This window comes from Protopterus annectens, chromosome 2.part1 (assembly GCF_019279795.1).
Source record: "Protopterus annectens isolate FY-2018-M chromosome 2.part1, PAN1.0, whole genome shotgun sequence".
In the NCBI taxonomy this organism is placed as follows: domain Eukaryota; kingdom Metazoa; phylum Chordata; order Ceratodontiformes; family Protopteridae; genus Protopterus; species Protopterus annectens.
Genome location: NC_056729.1, coordinates 924,820,348 through 924,841,152, shown reverse-complemented (window position 1 = coordinate 924,841,152; position 20,805 = coordinate 924,820,348). Strand labels below are relative to the sequence as shown.

Below are 20,805 nucleotides of genomic sequence, written 5' to 3'. Positions count from 1 at the left end.
TCTATGACAAAAATCACACAAGTAATATACAACTAAATACTAAAGTAAGTACAGTAAAGTTGTTTTGACCGTACAAGTTCTGAAAGTCAGACAAAAGCTGTAATTCCTTTATGTCGCATGCAGTTGTTTCTGCTCACTATCCTTTGCAGTCGCACTTTTTTTAACAGTAAAGATCAATAAATCACAAACTAAAGCAGGATTGTTTAGATAAACTCTGGATTGTCCTCTCTGTAATCTGTGTGAATTTATAGAGGACCAGGCCCCTCGGGATGGCTAGAGCTTGTCTGTCCAAACCCTATCCCTTTCTAACAACCAATAGTGAAAATTAACTGTAAAACAACAAAATATAAACCAAAGTAAAACTTTGTCTTCCTTTCTACAAACAGTGAAAAACAGTGATAAAAAATAAAGTATAAATTCAAATAAAATTTTTCTTACCAGCCAACTCCATAGTAAATCACAGACCAAGGTAGGATTGTTTAGACAAACTTTGGATTTTCCTCTCTGCAGTCTGTGTGAATTCCTTACTGTCTAGGACCCGCCTGCCTGTCTAAAACTTATCCCTTTCTAATAACCAACAGTGAAATTAAAGATAAAACAACAAAATATAGGTTTCATAGGTTCATAGATTAGTACTAGGCTAGCTGCCCTTGTGGAACATTTTAAGCCTAGCCAATTACCCCATGTGAGAATCAAACTCTGCCCCTTGTGTTTGTAAGGCAAACACCTCAGCCATTATGCCAACCACCCACCGCTTGATATAAATCAAAGTAAATGTTCTTGTCTACAAGCTATCCATTTCCTCCTACAAACAGAGAAAAACAGTGATAAAAAATAAAAGGTAAATTCAAAATAAAACTTGTTACCAGTCAACTCCACAGTAAATCATAAAGAAAGGTAGGATTGTTTAGAGAAGCTCTGGATTTACCTGTCTGCAATCTGTGAAAATGTAGAGATTACTAGGCCCCTTGTGTTCATTAATACAACAGATTCATGAAAAAGATTACATAGACCAAGAAACCATGGGATGTTTGGAAAAAGTGACTGAGGAAGTCCAAAAATATAAGAACAAAACCTAGAGATATTTGAAAGATGTAAAAAAAAACATAGACATAGGAAAGAAAGAGAGAGATGATGTGGTGCAATATTTATACAAAAGGGAAAGTTAATGCAAAAAAACAGCTCCAAAGATATTTGAAGAGAAACATAGGCAAAGGCACCCAGATAAAGAAAACTTCTCAATATAAAATATAAAGACCACAATGGAAGAACTTACAACAGAAGATTAGTAAAGCAGAAGTTAAACAAACAGAAACTGAAGTTATGGAATACCTGGGTTGTGACGAATTTAGTGTAGAAAATCTAACAGAGGGTAAGTCACAGCATGATGGAAGAATGAGGAAACAGGTGGAGCAGGGGATATCTGAAGAAGAAATATGGACATGAGAAAAGAAATATTTATGTGATGGAGAAAACAAAACTAAATAATACAAAAAGGCAGCACCAAAGATGTTTGAACATAAATATAGGCAAAGGCATTTGGATGTGGAAATTTTTACAACACAAAAAAGTAAGAAAACAAAGGTGGAAAGTAGAAAAGATGATTAGTAATGGGGAAGTTAAAGAAATAAAAAAAATAAGTTATGTACTTACCAAAAACATCCATCTGTGCTGTCCATTTGCATTCTTCCTCAACAAATGGGTTCAGATCCAATCCTCAGACCCGACTCGGCCACTTTTTGCAGTCTAGGATCAGACTCTCCATCTCCTCCCTTTACCCATAATGCCCCTGATCACTGCTTTACCTCAGATCGGGTTTGCTGGTTCTAAGCTATGTTTGAAAACTCTAACATAACCATAATACTGACAGAAAAAGATGTAGCAGAACAGAACAGGGGCTCAAACAGGAACCATGTTTCCTGACAAACTCCAACAGGTCATTCCCAAAGACAAAGAAGGGGGAAGGTGGGAGGGAAGTTGAGGAAGAATGAAAATGGACAACACAGATGCAGAGTTATGGCAAATATATAACTTAACAATATCTGATGTTTTCATGTTCATTTGTTCCTCAACAAAATGAGGCAGTGTCCTCAGCTACATTAACCTTAGGTGGCCCTCATGGAAGGATGTTCTGGAGTACTGTAGAGACAAACGCAGCTCTTTTTCTTGAAATGATATCCAGTTTATAATAAGCACAACTGTACTAGCTTTAGACCAAGTGCCAACAACAGAAATATCATCAATGGAAGCTCTGGACCAAAAAGCAGATGATGTTGCCATTGACCTAGCTGAATGAACTTTTGGTTAGCTTGGCAAGGTCAATCCTCATAAGGAGTACTCATGAAAAATACAATTAGTTATTCATTTAGCTATTGTAGTTTGTGAGATAGGCCTACCCAATTTGTTTTTGGCAAAGGAAAAGAATAATTGATCAGTCCTCCTAATTTTCTTCGCTCTATTAAGATAGAAATGAAGTTGCCTATGTTGTTGTGTCTTTCGGCTTTTCCCGGTTAGGGGTCGCCACAGTGGAACTCCGGTCTGCTAATGATTGGCAGTAGATTTTTATGTGCCAAGTTGCCGGTCCTGATGCACAACCTTCAATGAAGGTACGCCCATTCACGCATGTCTCCACACAGAAGACGCTCTAGCTGAGAATCGAACAGGACAACGTCTTACTGTGAGGGGACAACGCTACCGCAGCAGTATGTCTAAATAATGGAGCATGTATTCTCCTTTAATCTCAAATTTAGGGAAGAAAACTGGCAAATTGATGACGTGATTGGTATTTGCTTCTGACACAGTTTTGGGTAAGAAGGATAGCTTTGTACGTAAGGCAACAATGTCCTTAATGGAAAATCAAGTAATACAGTTTTGAAGAGAGCTTGGAGTTCAGAGACTCACCTTGCTGAAGTTATAGCAACAACAAAAACTTGATGGCTACTTCTGCAGAAGGTTTAAAACGTGACTGCATCAGACTCTGTAAAACTAAAGTGAGATCCCAAGGTGGTACAGGGTCTTTAATAAGTGATCTAAGTAAAAAAGAACCCATGAGAAATGTCTTACACAGCTTAGAAGATAACAAAGGAGAAGTATTACCTCAGATGTGAAAATTCAAAATGGCAGCCAGTTGAACTTTAACAGCAGAGAAACTGGCTCCACCTTGAAAAAGAGATGATAAAAATTCTAAGACAGCAGGGGCTGGAGCAAAGAAAGGATCCAAATCCCTCTGCTGAGCCCATAAGGAAAATATCTTCCATTTACTTTTATAAATCTTTCTTGTAGAAGGTTTCTGAGATGAAAACAATATTCTTCGAATAGGAGAGGAAAGCCTGGAATGTCTAGCCATCACTGGAATTGGAGAAATCATGCAGTCAATTTGAGGCCTGGTATGTCCAGAAGAGTCAGGCTTGATAGGTCTAAGAGGAGATTTGGTCTTGGGGTCCAGTGCCCATGGAGGACATAGATGAGACCAGTGGAATGGAAACCAAATCTGCCAAGGCCATAAGGGGGCAATGAGGACTACTTTGTCTTCAACCAGAAAGCTTTCTGAAGTAACTTGGGAATTTGGGGTAGGGGAGGATAAGCATAAAGAAGACTGCAGGGCCAAATGTATACTAGAGCATCTCTTGGTGATAGTCCCTGAGGTGGAATTAGGACAAAGAATCCGCTGCACTTGTTTTTGAGTGGACAGACAAATAGGTTGTAAGATGGCTGACTCCAATGGTGGAAGATCATGTTTGCCACTGACTGAGAGACCACTCATGAGGATTCAGAATAGTTTTGCTGAGCCTGTCCTCTAGGAGGGAATCGGACCTGAGCTGTCCAACTCTGAGGCACAGAAGGGAAGAGACTGCTCCGAAACCCTCACAGTCAAAGTCACCTCACCAGATCCAATGCTGATGCTTTGGCTTCAAGACTTGCTCTGCTCAGAGATAGTCAGAGCCTAGAGAATCAGGGAAAGAGTCTGGGACGAGGAAGGTAATATTCTCGGATCTCATGCCTCAACTCTAGGAATCTTTTAATTAGACCGCTCCAAAACTACACATTAGATCAGAGAAGGAGGCACTAAAGGGTGTGAAGCTTGCAGACTCACAGATCCGATGGAGGACAGAGCCTGAAAAACCCCTACCTGGATCTGTGCTCTAAGGAACTTTCTCATTATCCTAACCACATCATGCTCAGAAAAACTTTGAGAAGACCCGATGGAGCAGGATGCTGAGGAAGGACGAGGAGTCTTTTCTTGGGGTCTCCTGCAGAAAAGGAGAACTTAATCTCAGAGATCAGTTCTCAAGAGAAGAGGGTGACCGAATCCAAGGAGACCTACCTGGATATGCAATAGGATCCGACGAAGTGGGATCCGAAACATTTTTAATCTTGAGGGTAGCAGTATCTGATGCGCTCGGATCTGAGACCTTTTATATTTTCGATGGTGGCTCTGATCTCGGAGTGGAAGGAGGAAATCGGACAAGAAAGTGCTTTCTAGACTCCCTGGTCTCCAAAATCTTGTGACTTCTCGAGGGGGTGTGAGCCCCTGATAAAGAAGGGACTGTAGAAGAAGAAGCAAGCAACAAACCTTTCAACATTAGTTTATTATGCCGATCACTTACTGCCCTGGTTTTAAAACCCACACAGATTTTACATGAAATCTGAAAATGAGCAGAGCATAAACAATACACACGCTCCCTGTGAGCATCTAAGTTGTGTTTCTTATGCCCACAGAAAATGCATTTATTGAAACCGGCAGGTTTGTCTGCCATACTGGAATACTATACCACAAAAAAAAAAAAAAAAAAAACAATTTAGAAAAGAAAACAAGTTTTTTGGGTTATTTTGAAAAGAAAGGATGGAAAAGTATACCAAAATGGTATAAGGATTAGTAACAAAGAAGAAGTCTACCAATGATGGTAGGATAGACTACACTAAATAGAAGAAAAGGTCTAAACTAACTCTAAATAAGGGTAAAGAGAGGAAAGCAATGACGAAAAAGAAAATTTAGTAGTAATAAAATATATATTATCACTCCCTGTCTAGAGCTCAAGAGCAGGAAATCTTGACCAATCACTAGCGTGGCAAATGAGATCTGAGATAAAGCAGTGATCAGCGGCATAACAGGTAAAGGGAGAAGCTCGAGAGTCAGATCCTGGACTGCAAAAGTGGCTGAATCAAATCAGATCCGAGGACTGGATCCGAACCCATCTGTTAAGGAATGAACGAAAATGACAACATTAGATCTGAAGTTATGGACTACTTGCAAAGTGCAGGATTTAGTATAGAAAATCTATCTCTGGTAACATGACAGTATGATGGAATGAGACCCCAAATTAAGGAGAAACAGGTGGAATGGGAAGCATCTGATCAGTTGCCAAATTAAGATAGTCTGGAGCCTTCAGCAGGAAACCAGTACAAAAGTTCAGAGTTGCATAGCAAGGGTAGAAGCAGGAAATGGCAACTCCGATACAGAAAATGTTATGGAGTGAGAGGCCAGAGAGTTCCCATATGAAAGAGGAATAGATAATGCAGGATGCAGCTGAACAGAATATGTCACAAGACGATGTTCGTAACTTTCTGTAGAATGCCTGCAGGAAATGGAGAATAAAGAATGTGCTCTCAGCTTAGAAGAAAAAGATCTAAGTGAAGAGTTGCTTGATTTAATAGAGATGGAAAGACATATTGAGAAAGATGAAAGAAACAGATTACAGAAAGTCAGTAAGATCCAAAATGTTAGCAGTCTGATAAAGCAAATGAACACAGTAATCAAGACTTAACAGAAAATCATGTGATGTAACAGAAGTAAACAGAATATATTACTGTGCAGCTAAATTAACAGATAAAGTCTTACCCCAAAAATACAGGCCAATAATGGAAAGGAAGGAAAAGGAAGAAATGAAATGCAATCATGGAAGGATCAAATAGAGAAAACTATAAAGTAACTAAGTCAAGAAGTGTCACTGTTAGAAAAGTATAGAAAAGGGAACAAATCAACAAAAATACTTAGAAAGATAGACTTGATAAAAGCAATGTGCAGTATTACAACAGACCATGATCTACTGTACACTACTGCAGATGATAAATTAAAGATATTAGCACAGGCAGAAAAACTTACAAAATAAGCAGATACATGCAAAGGAAAAGTACATAATAAGCAATTTACTGTGACCCAAATAAGTTTTATAGAGAATTGGGGGAAAAAAGCATAAATCAAAAGTAATAGAAACACACCAAAAAAGAAGAAACAGACACATTTTGAGAAATATCTATGAAGACCCAGTGGAACATAGCAAAGATGCTGAATGGATAGAAGGACTAAGAAGTTCAAATGTACAGAATATTAAATAGGATGAAGTAATGGCTAGAGAAACTTAAACAAAATTAAGAAAGTCTTAAGTGGAAAAAAACAGGCCAAGATGCAATACCTAACGTCTGGCTAAAAGTATTAACATCTTCATATATACACACCCTGAACAGACACCAACCTGGTTAATAACAGGAAAAATGATACTCCTCCTTAAGAGTAAACATACAAGCTATCCTAAAAATTATAGACCAATATCTTGCCTTCCAATGATGTACAAACTATATACAGGAATTGATGCTGACAGAGTTTTAAAGTCCTTTAGAAGAAAACTAAATCTTGGCAATAGAACAAAACGGTAACAAAAGAAAGTCATATGGAACAAAGAGCCATTTGTTGTTAAATAAAGTCATAAACGAGAATTGTACAAAGGGGAATAATCTAAGTATGGCATGGATAGATTACAAAAAAAACATTTGGCAGCATGCCACATTCATGGATAAAGGAGTGCTTACAGCTGTATAAGACATGCCCTACACTGATCAATTTCTTTACAGTGACTATGAAACAGTGGCAAACTATTTTGCAGCTAAGTAATGACAAAGGACATATTATTATCATAGGGATAAAAATTTAAAGGGGGTGATTCATTGTTAATGCTGATTTTTTGTCTTGGCCTTAAACAATTAAGCTGTCTGCTTAACATATTAGGTTATGATTGCAATTTGGTTCCCAGAAAACAGCAAAGTTCTTCTCATCTTTTTGTGGATGATTTGAAACTGTATAGCTCAACAGATGAGGAGTTGAAAGCACAACTGGAAGTGGTCAAAACTTTCTTAGATGATACAGGAATGTCATTTGGTCTTGATAAATGTGCAAAAGAAACATTTAAAGCAAGAAAGCTGCAGTGTCAAGAAAATATCAGTCTGGAGCAGGAATCTGATATAAAGGAACTTGAGCAGGTGGGAGTGTATAAATATTTGGGAATTGACGAAGGATCAGCAATAAAACTAACAAATGCCAAAAAATTCAGTTGGAATATTTTATAAGACAAAAATTAATACTGAAAATAGCACTGACATCTAAGAACCAAGTCAAAACTATAAACCAATTTACTCTTCCTGTTCTAAATTACAGTTTTGGAGTAACTGATTGGCCCCAAAATATATTGGATCAGTTGGACAGAAAAAAATGTTTCATGCTTATCAAGAGATGTATAAAAATCAGTGCATGTCAAGATTATACATTCCTCATTCTGAAGAATGTATAGGCCTCCTCAAAACTGATTAAATGTAGATCTGCAATTGTAGGACTGCATACGTATCTGCCAACCTCACCAGATCCAAACATAGTGAAAGTTTTGAAACATGAACAGAACAAATCAAGGATGACTTCCTTGCTTAGTTTAGCAAAAGCATATCAATGTCAAGTTGAAATGGAAACCAAACCAGAAGTAGAAAAAAAAATCAGGTAGCAAATGAATGTGCCAAAAAAGAAATTAAAGAAAGAATATAAGGAGAAGGATCACATGCGAAGGCAGTAAATGTGGAAAAGGCATAAATAAAGTTGCAAATACAGAAAACTCCTGGAACAACCTCATGTCAATCAGGATTTGATGCAGGAATGGTTAAGGAGAGGTGAATTTAAACCAACAGATGAAAGGTTAATATTAGCAGCCCAGGATAGCAGACTAAGTACACATTGGTTTACAAAGTCTACTGAACATGTGGGAGAAACAGACAAATGCAGGTTCTATAAAACAGAACTGGAAATATCTTGTTGCTGGGTGTGATAGACTAATGGCAGAGGATCTGTATACTGAAAGGCATAATAATGTGGCAAGACTGCTGCACTGGGGATTGTGCAAACATTACAATATTGAAATAGTTGATAAGCACTGGAAAAATGAGCAACATGTGAAACATATGCTGTTTATATTACATGGGATCATCCATTAGCAAAAGTTCAAAAATGGATGCAAGAAAACCAGATACAGTAGTCCATAAAATGAAGGCAAAAGTAGCAGTAATCATTGATATTGCTAAATACAGTGATTACAGTGTCTTACGTACAGAGAGACGCAAAGTCATAAAATACCAGAATTTGCAGACAGAAATGATGGCAATATGGAAGAAAGGCACCCAGACAGTTTCAATAGTTTTAGGAGCAGTGGGTCTCATAAAAAAAATAATTTACAGTTGTGTTTAGATAAGCTATCAATATATGTAACTCCATATGAGAGTCGGTTCTCGGCACACTGCGGGTGTTGCAAAGAGCACTTCTGGCTAACATCAAAGTCTGAAACAATATGGGCGGCACAGTGGTGCAGCGGTTAACGTTGTTGCCACACAGCAAGAGGTTCTCTGGTTTGATTCTCGGCTGGGGTGCCTTCTGTGTGGAGTTTGCATGTTCTCCCTGTGTTCGCGTGGGTTTCCTCCGGGTACTCTGGTTTCCTCCCACATTCCAAAGACATGCATCTGGAGCATTTCTCCCCGGGCAGCCGCTGAAAACAGGCTCTGTGGAACCTAGTCGGACATTCCTGGTCAACAAATGTCAAATGTCGAATATTAATTTCATGAACTTTAATTATACTTTGGTGAAGGAATGGGGTCCATTTTCATCATGATACTAGAAACCCAAAAGACTTGAAGAAATTAAAAAGTACAGTTTTGTGCCTACCATAAATGTAGATGTCAGATAGACATGCAACTGCAGTCTTAACATGTGGGTTGTCCTGCCTCAGGCAGCCCTCGGTCGGCCGGATTCCAAAGTCTGGGTCCGACGTCGGCTGATGTCGCATTTCTCTCCGACGTCAGATTGGCTGGAGTATATAAGCATCAGCCAACGCCATTTTCTTCAGTGTTTCTTGCCCCAGATGCCAGGTGCCCTCCCAGGAAGGCTGTAATCAAATTGGAAGACAAAAACAGGATTCCAAACAAATACATGAGCAATAAAACAAATACACCATAACAGATATCCCCAGCTAAGAGTAAGGGGGATAGGAGTGGACCCTAGGCATAGAGGGGTATGGAGGGAGGGAAAACCCGACTGCAGTTGCATGTCTATCGGACATCTACATTTATGGTAGGTACAAAACTGTACTATGTCCTTCAAGAATGCAACTGCAGTCATAACATGTGGGTAGAATACCATAGCTTAGCTGGGGGAGGAGGTATGCTCTAGGAAAGAGAAGGTGTGGCAATCAAACCCTGCAGGACTGCCAAAGCAAAGCCTGCTCTGGATCTGGAGTATAGAGGGAGATTGTAGTGTTTGGAGAATGTATGCACGGAGCTCCATGTAGCAGCTTCTAGAATGTCCTTTGTAGGCACCCCTCTTAAAAATGCTGTAGAGGTGGCTGTAGCTCTGGTGGAATGTGGTCTGACATTGGCTGGAACAGTCTTTCCATGAAAGGAATAACAGAATCTGATGCAATGTCCAATCCATTTAGAAATAGTCTGTTTTGAAATTGCTTTTCCTTGGACTGCAGGGGCGTAAGCTACAAAAAGCTGTTCAGACTTCCTACTGGCCTTAGTTCTGTCCAGGTAGTATCAAAGTTGTCTATGAATGTCCAACGTATGCAAAAGTCTTTCCCCCTTATTCTCAGGATTGGGGAAGAAAGCAGGCAGATGAATGGCTTGATTTAGAGAAACCCTAGATACCACCTTTGGCATAAAAGTAGGGTTGGTCCTTAATGAAACCCTGTCTCTGTGGAAAATAATAAAGGGTGGTATTGCCATTAGGGCCTGTAGCTCCAAAACCCTTCTTGCTGAGGTAATTGCCAACAGGAAAGCTGTTTTCCATGAGAGAAATTGCAAGTCAACTGAAGCTGCTGGCTCAAAAGGAGGTAGAGTCAGTTTTTCTAAGACAAAATTGAGGTCCCAGGCTGGCACTGGGGCCTTTCTTGGTGGCTTAATGTTCTTGATTCCCCTGAGGAATTGTCTTAGTAAGGGGTGAGAGAAAAAAGGAGGATCAGTGTTGTATCTAGCTGAAATAGCAGAAGCATGTATCTTTATTGAAGAATATGAGAGGCCGCTCCGTAACATATCTGCCAAATATTCCAAGATATGTGGGATGTTCAGTAATGATGCATCATGTCCTTTGCTGGTATTCCAATTGCTGAATCTTTTCCACTTTGCTAAGTAAACCTTTCTGGTGGATGGTCTTCGAGCCTCTGTTAGTATCCGCTGAACTTCCTTGGAGAGAGATAAGCTGAAGTTATTTATGGGATCTCCCAGGCTGTTAGCTGCAGTGTCTGAAGGTTTGGATGCAGTGTTTCGAAATTGTGTTGAGTCAAAAGTAGAGGCCACTGAGGGAGGGCCCACCTCCTGGTGTGACATATGCTCCGTAGTAGTGGGTACCAGTGTTGTCTTGGCCAATCCGGAGCTATTATGATTCCCTTGGGCTTCTCTGCTTTGATCTTTAGTAATACTGAGGTCATCAGTGGCAGAGGTGGGAATGCATAGATTGCTAGGGAGTTCCAGTTGAATGAAAGGGCATCTATTTTCCAAGCCTTTGGACGGTATGTCCTTGTGCAAAATTTTGGTAGAAGATGATTGAGGTGAGAGGCAAATAGGTCCACTTCTGGCTTGCCCCATGTCGAAGTGAGTTGTCTGAAAGCCTTCGGATGTAACCTCCACTCGTGTGGATCTGTAAAATTCCTGCTTAGGCTGTCCGCCAACACATTGTCTTTTCCTGGAACAAACTGGGATTGTAACTGGATGTTTAGACTCAGTGATTTCTCCCAAAGCTGCATTGTCAGTCTGCAAAGGGGGTAAGAGTGGGTGCCCCCCTGCTTGTTTATGTACCACATCACAGTGGTGTTGTCTGTCCGTATCATTAAGTGGCCTTGCTGGAGTTGGTTTTGAAAAGCCTCGATAGCATGCATTACTGCCAGCATTTCCTTTTGGTTTATATGCAGATGTGTTTCCTTTGGAGACCATTGTCCTTGTATACACCTGCCTTCCATGTGCGCCCCCCATCCGAGGTCTGAGGCGTCTGTAGTCATGGTCTGTGTTATCTGTGGTTTTTTGAATGACATACCTGTGTTTTCCTGGCTCACCGAGGCCCACCATAGGAATTCCTTTTGTAGGCATGGAATGAGTGGTATGATTGTCTCCTTGTTGCTGTGTTGAGACCAAATGCTTTTTAGGTACCATTGAAGCTTTCTCATGTGTAGTTTTGCTAATGGAACCAGTAGAATGGAGGATGCCATGTAACCCAGGGCCTGTAGGAATCTCCTTGCAGTCATCTGGGTGAGTTTTGCTAAACCTTTGAAGTATTGAGTTAACTTCTCTTGCTTGTCTTCTGTCAGGTAAGCCATCTGAGAGGCTGTGTCTAGTTTGGCTCCTAAGAAGATTATTTGCTGGGATGGCTGCAGTCTTGACTTTTGGAAGTTGACTGTGTATCCCAGAGCTTGAAGTAATCGTATGACATAATCCAGGTTTTGTCAACATCAATTTGTCGTCCGCTTGTATGAGGCAGTCGTCCAGGTACGGGTAAATTTGTATACCCTGGAGCCTGCAATGAGCAATTACTGAAGCCAGGCATTTTGTAAACACTCTGGGCGCAGTAGATAAGCCAAATGGCAATGCTGAGAATTGATAATGCTCTGGCCCTGCAAGAAATCTGAGGTATCTTCTGCAGCTGTATCTGATAGGGACATGCAGGTATGCCTCCGTGAGGTCCAGAGTAATCAGCCACGACTCCTTGCCCAGCATGGGAAGGAGTTGCTGTAGAGTCAGCATTTTGAACTTTGGTACTATGAGAAAGGTGTTTAATGTGGACAGGTCCAGTATTGGTCTCCATTGAGATTCTTTTCTTGGAACAAGGAACAGTCTTGAGTAAAACCCCTGTTCTTGTTCTTGTTGTGGAACTCTTTCTATTGCTTTCATTCGAGTCAGCAGAGTGATTTGCTTGATAGCCTCTGCCCTTTGATGTTGTGGTAGATTTGGCATGCCTTGTTTTCTTGGTAAGGTATGAAAATGAAACCTGTACCCTCGGTCTATAATGTCCAAAATCCATTTGTCCTTTGTCAGTCTGTGCCAGTTTTTTGCAAACAGAGATAATTTCCGCCCAAGGGAGCTTCTAGTTGTTCCCTGGTAGGCGGTAGTAGAGGAAAGTCATTGAGTTTGTGGTTGTTGGGCAGGTGAAACCCTCGCCACTTCTTTGGTTTCCTGGCTGCCATTGTCGCCCCTGTAAGGGCCTCTGTATTGGCCTCTTCCTCAGCCACGTCTGTTCTTACCCCTTTGAAACTTTTCTGGATTAGGAAAGGACCAGTTTTTTGAAGGCCAATTCCTACTGAATCTGGGGGGTTGAACCTGGAGGAAATCCTTCACAGTTTGAACTGATTTTGCTTTTTCTTCGATGGTCTTTAACACATCCTTAGCATTTGCACCAAAAAGCTTGTTCTTTTCCAAAGGTGCATCCAGAAGTTTTGCTTTACATGATCTGGTAGAGGTTGATCTTTTAACCAAGCATGTCTACGCATCACTGCCCCTGTCATAGCTGCCCTACATGAAGCTTCCAGTGCATCATATCCACACTGCAGGAAGTGATTGCTTACTTGCTGAGTGTTATGTACAGCTTCCTGCAAAGTCTTCCTGTCTAAAGGATCAGGAGAAGCTAATGTTTTTGTAAATCTTCTAAGAGATAATCCTGATATTGGAACATATGAAAAGGCAATTTAAAGCTCTTATAGATAAGGTAGTGGATGTGTAAACCTTTTACCCCATCTCTAATGACCTTGCTTCCCTGTTGGAGGGCAAAGGATTTTTGAGGTGGAGGCTGAAACTCCTTTAGGCCCCTGTGAAATAGTTTCCAAATCAGCAGTATGGGCCCTGAATAAATGGGAATGAGTTTCTGGGACCCTGTAATACCTGTCTGGCTTGGCTGGAGCAGGAGGAAGAGAATCAGGGGTAGCACTAGAATCAGAATACAAATCATCCAGAACATCAAGTACAGGTGGAATAGCTAAGGGCCTGTGCTGAGGCTTCTTAAGGAAAGTCCTAAGGCGTTTCCTAGAATCAGAATATTCCTGACCCTGCCACTTGAAATGTTCCCTCATGGTGTGCAGAACTTCCCCAAAAGAAATATCCTCAGGAGGGGAGGCCGAAGGTATGGAATCTTCTGCATCCGAGTCCTTATAGGTCTGGAAGAGCTCTTCCTGGCTATCAGAGTGGACAGAGCCCTCAGAGTCTTCATCTGAAGGAGAAGGGTCAGAGGGTTCAACTCGGGGCCTTTATCAGGAGGAGGCTGGGATGCTCTCTCAGGATAGGCCTGTGAACCTCTAATCATGGAAATTAAATCAGCAGCCATGGACATAATTTGTGTCTCCGGAGTCGGCTGAGGTAAGGATTTGGAAGTAATATGCTTAGTTTTGCTGGCTGCCTTAGCCCTAGTGTAGGCCTTAATAGACATGGCCATAGGAGGCCTGGCAGCTCCACGTGCAGGAGTGACCTTGTCTACAGCAATGGTCTCGGGCATTTCCTCGGTTTCGGTATCCGGAGGAAAGTCTATAACTGGCGTCGGAGTAATGTCTGGAATCGGAGTCGTCGGTAATGCGGTGTCTTCGGTTCGGAGCGGTGGAGAGACCGTCTCAGAGGGAACCGGAGCACTCGCGCTAGGTTTTGGCGTGGAGTCGGTGGTAGACGCTGGCTGAGGATGTCGGTCCCGGTCTTTTCGCTTTTTGGGAGTTTGCGATGTCGGAAGATCCGACGGCATGGTGTAAGCAAATTTATCGCTGAAAAAATCTTCAGCGAACTCCGCCCGGTGCCTGAGAGTGCACTTGTTGAAGCGAGCACAGGCTACACAGGCCGAGACGTCGTGGTCTGGGCCCAGGCAAGGGAGGCAGTAAGAGTGGAAATCCTTATGAGGTATTTGTTTACCACAAAAAAGACAATTGTTAACTTTTTCAGTAATTTCTGACATCGGCTGAGGCAAGAAAAGGTCCCCAACGGGGTACTTAGCTTTTTTGATGACTTCGGTATCTTAGAATACAGGAGCTGACCGACCGGCACTTGCGAACTGCTTCTGCTTCGGGCACCGCGCGGCAAGAAAGACTGAAGAAAATGACGGCTGATGCTTATATACTCCAGCCGCTCTGACGTCGGAGAGAAATGCGACATCAGCCGACGTCGGACCCAGACTTGGGAATCCGGCCGACCGAGGGCTGCCTGAGGCAGGACAACCCACATGATATGACTGCAGTTGCATTCTTGAAGGACATCAGAAGTTAACATCTTTTTGCCTTTTCAGGACCTTACTCCACTCAGTTGAAGACCATCAGAAAGAATCTCCTTTTCTGGAAGCCAAAGTTGAAGCAATATAGGTGATTCCAACTGCATATATGGTGTCTGCAATGACTATAAGCACAGAGCAACAACCCACGTTTCTTCCTCATTCATCACCAGACACTCACGAAGGCATGTTTGGGGTGTCACATAAACATTTACAAGATTTGAGTTCCTCAGGTACCACATTCAGGAAGTTTCTTAAGATGAACATTAAGACTGAAGTTCAGATATGCATTTGGCAGAAAATAATTGGGGGTATAGCTCTAGGGTTGTTCTCTTACAGTATCATGACTTGCTTTGGTGAGATACCCACATGCTTCTCAACTTCCAAAATACAATATTTTTTATTTAAAGAGGGTTCACACAGAAGAGGAGATCCCACCAGTCACCCATGGCAGAGAGTCCCTCAAAGCACAAGAAAGACTATCCATGTATTGGTCCTATGAGCCATTTCAAGGATTTGTACTTAACCTGCATGAATATCCACTGTAGAGGTTATTATGGAAGGTCTTGAAACTTATCTTACTGCTGAGATATATGGACTTAGTACAACGTAAAACAGGGTAGCTCAGTGGACCAGCAGTTATTGCTGCTTTACAGTGCTTGATCCTCCTGTTCAGCTCCAGGCCAAAGTGCCTTTCTGTGGGTTGTCCTCACATGCATGAGAACCAAAGGAGGAAGCATATCTATTTTCATCAAAGATAAATACACCTCTAGACTGGTTAGACAGGAAAACTCCATAGAATTACTCCAAGTTCAACTAAGTATGGGTAAGACTCCCCTTCAAGTCATTGTTAGCGATAGGCCCCTTCAATGAACCAAGATACCCACACTGCTTATTTGGACCTACTGGAGTCAATCAAATTACAACCAAACACTTCAGTCATGGTCGATTAACTATCCCTCCACTGACTGGGAAACTTGTACGAGTACACTACCAACATGTTCGCACAAAGTTTCCTGGACTTTTTTTTAACACGAATGCCCTGGAACAAATACTATACAACCCCACACCAACATGGGTGACTGTTGCATCACTACAAGTATTGGACCATCACTGGTTAAATCTGATCACAAATCAGTCACATTTGAAGCAGCTATAACACCTGAACCTCTGTTAGGTATACACAAATGTCCTATACAAACACTTACACAAATGTATTGACACAGCTGTACCTGATAGGATCAAATCAAGATCCTCAAGAAAAAAACAAGCCTCCCTAGTGGACCTCTAACATTAATAAATTAAACAACAAGAGGAAGAACTTGCTGTCTAAGAATAAAAAAGAAAGGCCCCAGCACTGGAAGAGCACCTTCCTGTGCTTGAACAAATTAGACAATTTGCAAAATCTTCTATTCGAAAAAAATTTAGGAACCATAGCTAAGGATAACCATAAGGCATTCTTCAGCTATATTTGTAACCTAAAAGGTAGGACCCAGATGTGTGCTGAACTAGCTGTGGATGGCATCACACATGCTGATCCTGCAAAAATAGCTAATTTATTAGCCGACAGGTTTGGTGAAAATTTCACCCCTCTGTCCCCTCCAAACATTCCACAAAGCATTCCCTCTCCAAACAGCAAAGCCATTAATGCTGTCTCTCCAAGGCCAAAAACACAGCCTCTATGAAACCAAATGGCATTCCAGGTTGCATTTTAAATGGTCTAAAACATGAATTAGCAACTCCATTAGGTACTCTCTTCAACCACAGCCTGAGTACTGGTTTTGTCCCTGTTGAATGGAAAGTAATAACCATCATCTCCCTTCATAAAGTGGGTACAGCAACAGACCCTGCGAACTACAGATGCATAAGCTTAACCAGCCTTATCTCTACGACCATGGAACGAATTATCAAGGAACTTAAAAATAAGGATATAGGTTATCTCCAAAGCCTTGATCTGACACAGTTTGGTTTTGTCAAAGGCAGGTCATGCCTGTTAAACCTGGTGGACTTCTTCAAAAATGTCAACAGAGCCACAGATGAAGGCAAATCTGTAAATACAGCCTACCATGACTTAGCCAAGGCCTTCAACATAATCCCACATTTGAGCATCACTGACAAACTCTCCCAGCTGACTATCAAGCCTAATGTCATCAAGTGGTGTGCTAACTGGCTCACTGACAGGCCAATTCAGTCAAAGTTGGGGACTTTACCTCAACCAGCAGACCTGTCACCAGTGGGGGTTCCACAGGGGTCAGTGCTGGGCCTTGTTTGGAATATACTTCTCAGAAGTTCAGGCCAAAGCAGAGGGACTGCGGCTGACTAAGTTTGCTGATGACTGCAAACTAGGTGCAATCACTGAATCCCCAATCAATGTCAATATACATCAAGAGGGACTTGCACAAACCAATGATTGGTGCCAAAGCAATGGACTCAAACTCAGTGCTAAAAAACGCATTATCACCCCCTTTAGTAAAGACGATATCCCTGCAGACTAACATATAAATAATAATACTCTAAGTAACAAGTCAGTAGTGACAGACTTGGGAAAGCAAGTTGACTGTAGCCTAAACTTTGACCGCCATGTGTCTATTGTGGTAAGGAAGGCATTCTACATAGGACATTTTGTTAGTAAAGGCACTGCCTCAAGAGTGAAACAGGTCATAACTCCCCTGTACTCGACCCTCAAAAGGCCAATAACTGAGTACAATACTCCCTTTGGTATGTACCTTACCAGGCACCTGCAGCAACTTGAGAGTCCCCAGAAATTTCTAACCAAGAAAATTCGGGGTCTTCAGCACATGTCATACACTGACAGACTGAAGTCATGGTCACTGTACTCTGTAGCAACAGACTACTAGGAGGAGGACTTGTGCCTGGTCGACAGAGCAATCTCGGATCCAAACCTAATGGAAATGCTGCACATTTCCAAGTCAAATGGGAGAAGGGTCACCCGCTCCAGGGACCTTAACCTAGACTGCAACATAAATATTACCTGCGGGAGAGATAGATACGTCTCTCAGAGGCTGCCACTCCTCTGGAATAGGCTACTAGTTCACATCAAACAAAGACCCTCTATGACTCTGTTTAAGCGTAACCTGGATGACTGGATGGGAAACCATAAATTCCTGCCATTGATTTCATTTATGACCCTCCAAGATATGGGAAGTTGTTGCTAACCAAGATCTCGAGTATAGGCAAGATCCTTTATACTGTGTTTCTCTAGTATTATATTGGGTACACACAGATAGGCTTATAAAGACCTTTGGGTTAATAGTCTAGTAACCACCTATGAACCTATGTACTCTCCAGTCCATGAATTTTTTCCTCTTTTCTCAAAGATACATATGCCAATAAACCTGCAATGTTCAAAATGCAACTAGGTGTGTTCTGAACTTTCTGTGTGTTCACTGTCATGGGAAGGAATGACAATCCTTCAAAGACTTCTTACCATATACCAGTTGCTTGCCAAGCTCAACTTTGTCTCCTTATTACCCTAAACTGAATAAAATAAGTACTTAAATAAATAACCGTTATACACTGCAGTTCTTTCTTAAGAAATTTATTTCATAAATTTTCTTTTAGAGACTTAAGCAATTTAAGTTTGTCAATAGTTCAACTCTATGTTGCCATAATATTATCCTAAATTCAGAAGGAAATGGCAAGGTACAAAATGAACAGTACTAAAGATAAATATTTTAAGTTTTTGATGGAACCTACCTTGACAAAAATACGAGATGGCAGAAATTGCCGTAGAAGTTGATTACTGAAGGCTGGAAAGCGCAGCAAGTTGATGTTGAGGGAAGGCAGAGGTTGATAACCAGCCATTAGAGGATAGAAGTTATATAACATTTCTTGCTTGGTATCAGGTAGAATGCGTAGTCTGATCTGAAATATGACATTGTGATAAGATAACGGAGTACAGATTTTTTTTTAATGTTCCACTCTCCCCTACCCTTCCATGCAGAGAGGCACATACTCAGAAATACGAGAATACACATATGCACAAGTCCTTCAGTCCTCATTTTCATTTGCCTAGTGTTACTTTCGGTCTTTTCAAACTGTGTTTAACACTCACTGTCTATGAGCAGCCTGCTATGTGAAAGAGAAAGAAAGGAAGGATAGGTTAAAATGAGCAGGGTACATTTTTGAATGCATCTGATTTAAAATTCAAACACCAAGTATTTGAGAACAACAAAATGTGAAAAGATCTCACTGTCATTTTTACCAGTAAGACAAGGCGATATCCTGGACAACCAGAAAAGTTTATTGCTCACACAGTAAAATAAAAAACAAATTCAAATCCACAAATTTCTTCAGAGTACTTCAGGTACTCTGAACCGCAGGCAGTCCGTGGTTAACTGTGATATCACTGGTATTCACGCAGCTTCTATTTTTCACTGTCATTTTTCTTTACCTAGACTAGCCATCACAGCATCCACCACAAACCTTACACAATCTGCTGAACCTGTAAAACACAGTTTGCCAACCCTTCTGCTGCTGATTATTACTGAGAATGCTAAGACTCCAACAATGTTATAAACATGCTAAGAATCTGACCAAACACAAAGGGAGTAGTTTTGAAATTGTGTTGACATTTTTTCTAGTATGCAGATGATGGTTATAAACAGCAGACCTGGTACAAGTATTTTAATTTACTCTGGGGTACTCTGATAGTACACTTACCCTAAGAATTAATCTAAAACAGCATGCAAACATACAATAAAAGTGAATATAATAAATGCTTGCAATAGCAGCTGCTGAATGGGCCTGAAATACCTGCTGAAAACAGTTAAAGAGGCACTGAGTGTAAGCTCAGCTTTTTGATACATGCTCAGTCGGAATAAATGTTTTAAACATTCATAACTACCAGGGATGGGAGCTCTTTTTGGACTCAGTTTCCAAAAAAATTCATTTCAGGGAGACATTTTTTCCTTTAAATATTTAATGTCAGTGAAGCCACATCTACAAAAGGAGCACTGAAACCATGCCTCTCCATTCCTTTTCTAGCCCACCAGGCAAAATGTGTGCGTTTGGGTGGGCTGGGGAGGAGAAGACAATAAAAGCCTTCTAAATTTCAAAATACAGTATCATTAGGGTGATGGAGGGCAGGTGTTACACCTAATTATTAAGCAACCTCAGAGAAAGTACAGTTGTCTAAGTAAAGTTACCATTACAGTAAATGTTTGAATGATCACTGTTGCGGTAACCTCAGCTCTATGGGTTATATTCTGCCAAGGATATAAAAGCTGGCCAGCTTCCAAAGCTTCAGGACACCTTCCACGCACCCAGAAATAAAGGTTTGGATGCCAAGCTCTTCAGACCTTTCATGCCACCAGACAGAGGGAGGCTGAACCCTGAGAGGACAGTGTTATGAATAACAACAAAGAAAAGTATCCACACCCTGGCACAAACAACACACCAAAAAACAAAGGTGGTGGAGGAAAAGAGACTACTGTAGCAGAAATCATTTGAACATCTAATGTTATGGTAAGTTCACTTACAAAATTGTGCTATGTTCATCATATTGATCATTGCTGCAGCAGCCTTTGCTGTAGGAGTAGATTACCCTAACATACAATTTTTGGGAGGTGGAAGGGGAAGGGTCCAGGAACCCCTAGGTAACTGTATTAGCAAAGCATGATCTAGACTTACAGAAGGAATCAAGCTTTTAATGCCTTGTAAACATATGTACAGAGGACCAAGCTGATCCTTCTAGAACATTTATAGAAGCCAACCCTTTTTAAAAAGCCATGGATGAAGCTAAGGCCCTGGAATAGTGGCCTTAATCGTACCTGGAATAGTTTTGCTGTGGTGAGTACAACAAAAGGCAATAGACTTACAACCACTTAGAAATAGTCTATTTTGATACATTTGTACCTTCTCACCTTCACAAGAAATAAACACCTGATACAAAGTTCTAAAAGATTTAGTTCTCGCAAGATAGTACCAGAGTTGCCTGTCGGCAACCAAGGTAAGAAGCATCTTTTCTCCCTTATTTACAGGTTCAGGAAAAAATCGAGAAGATGAATAGTCTGGCTTAAAGGAAACTTGAACATCACTTTAGGCATAAAAGAAGGATTAGTTCTCTAAGAAACCTTGTCTTTGTGAACAATGAGATAGGGATGACTCACTAAAAGAGCTTGAAATACAGATACTCTTCTTGCACAAGTCAGAGCAATTAGTAAAACAGTTTTCTATATTAAGAACCTCAAGTCAGCTGCATTAGCTGTCAAATGCAGCAAGTGCTAGCTTCTCCGACACAAAATTAAGATCCAAAG

At 41.0% G+C, this 20,805-nt stretch overlaps 1 protein-coding gene across 1 annotated transcript in view; it reads right to left on the bottom strand.

The window, feature by feature from the left end:
- The window catches only part of TRAPPC11 (trafficking protein particle complex subunit 11), a 2,455,228-nt gene that overhangs the window by 91,095 nt on the left and 2,343,328 nt on the right, over positions 1 to 20,805 (bottom strand). The window contains exon 29 of the mRNA XM_044062556.1: positions 18,245 to 18,412. Coding sequence (XP_043918491.1) covers positions 18,245 to 18,412 — 168 coding nt within the window. The remainder of the gene's footprint in view (positions 1 to 18,244; positions 18,413 to 20,805) is intronic.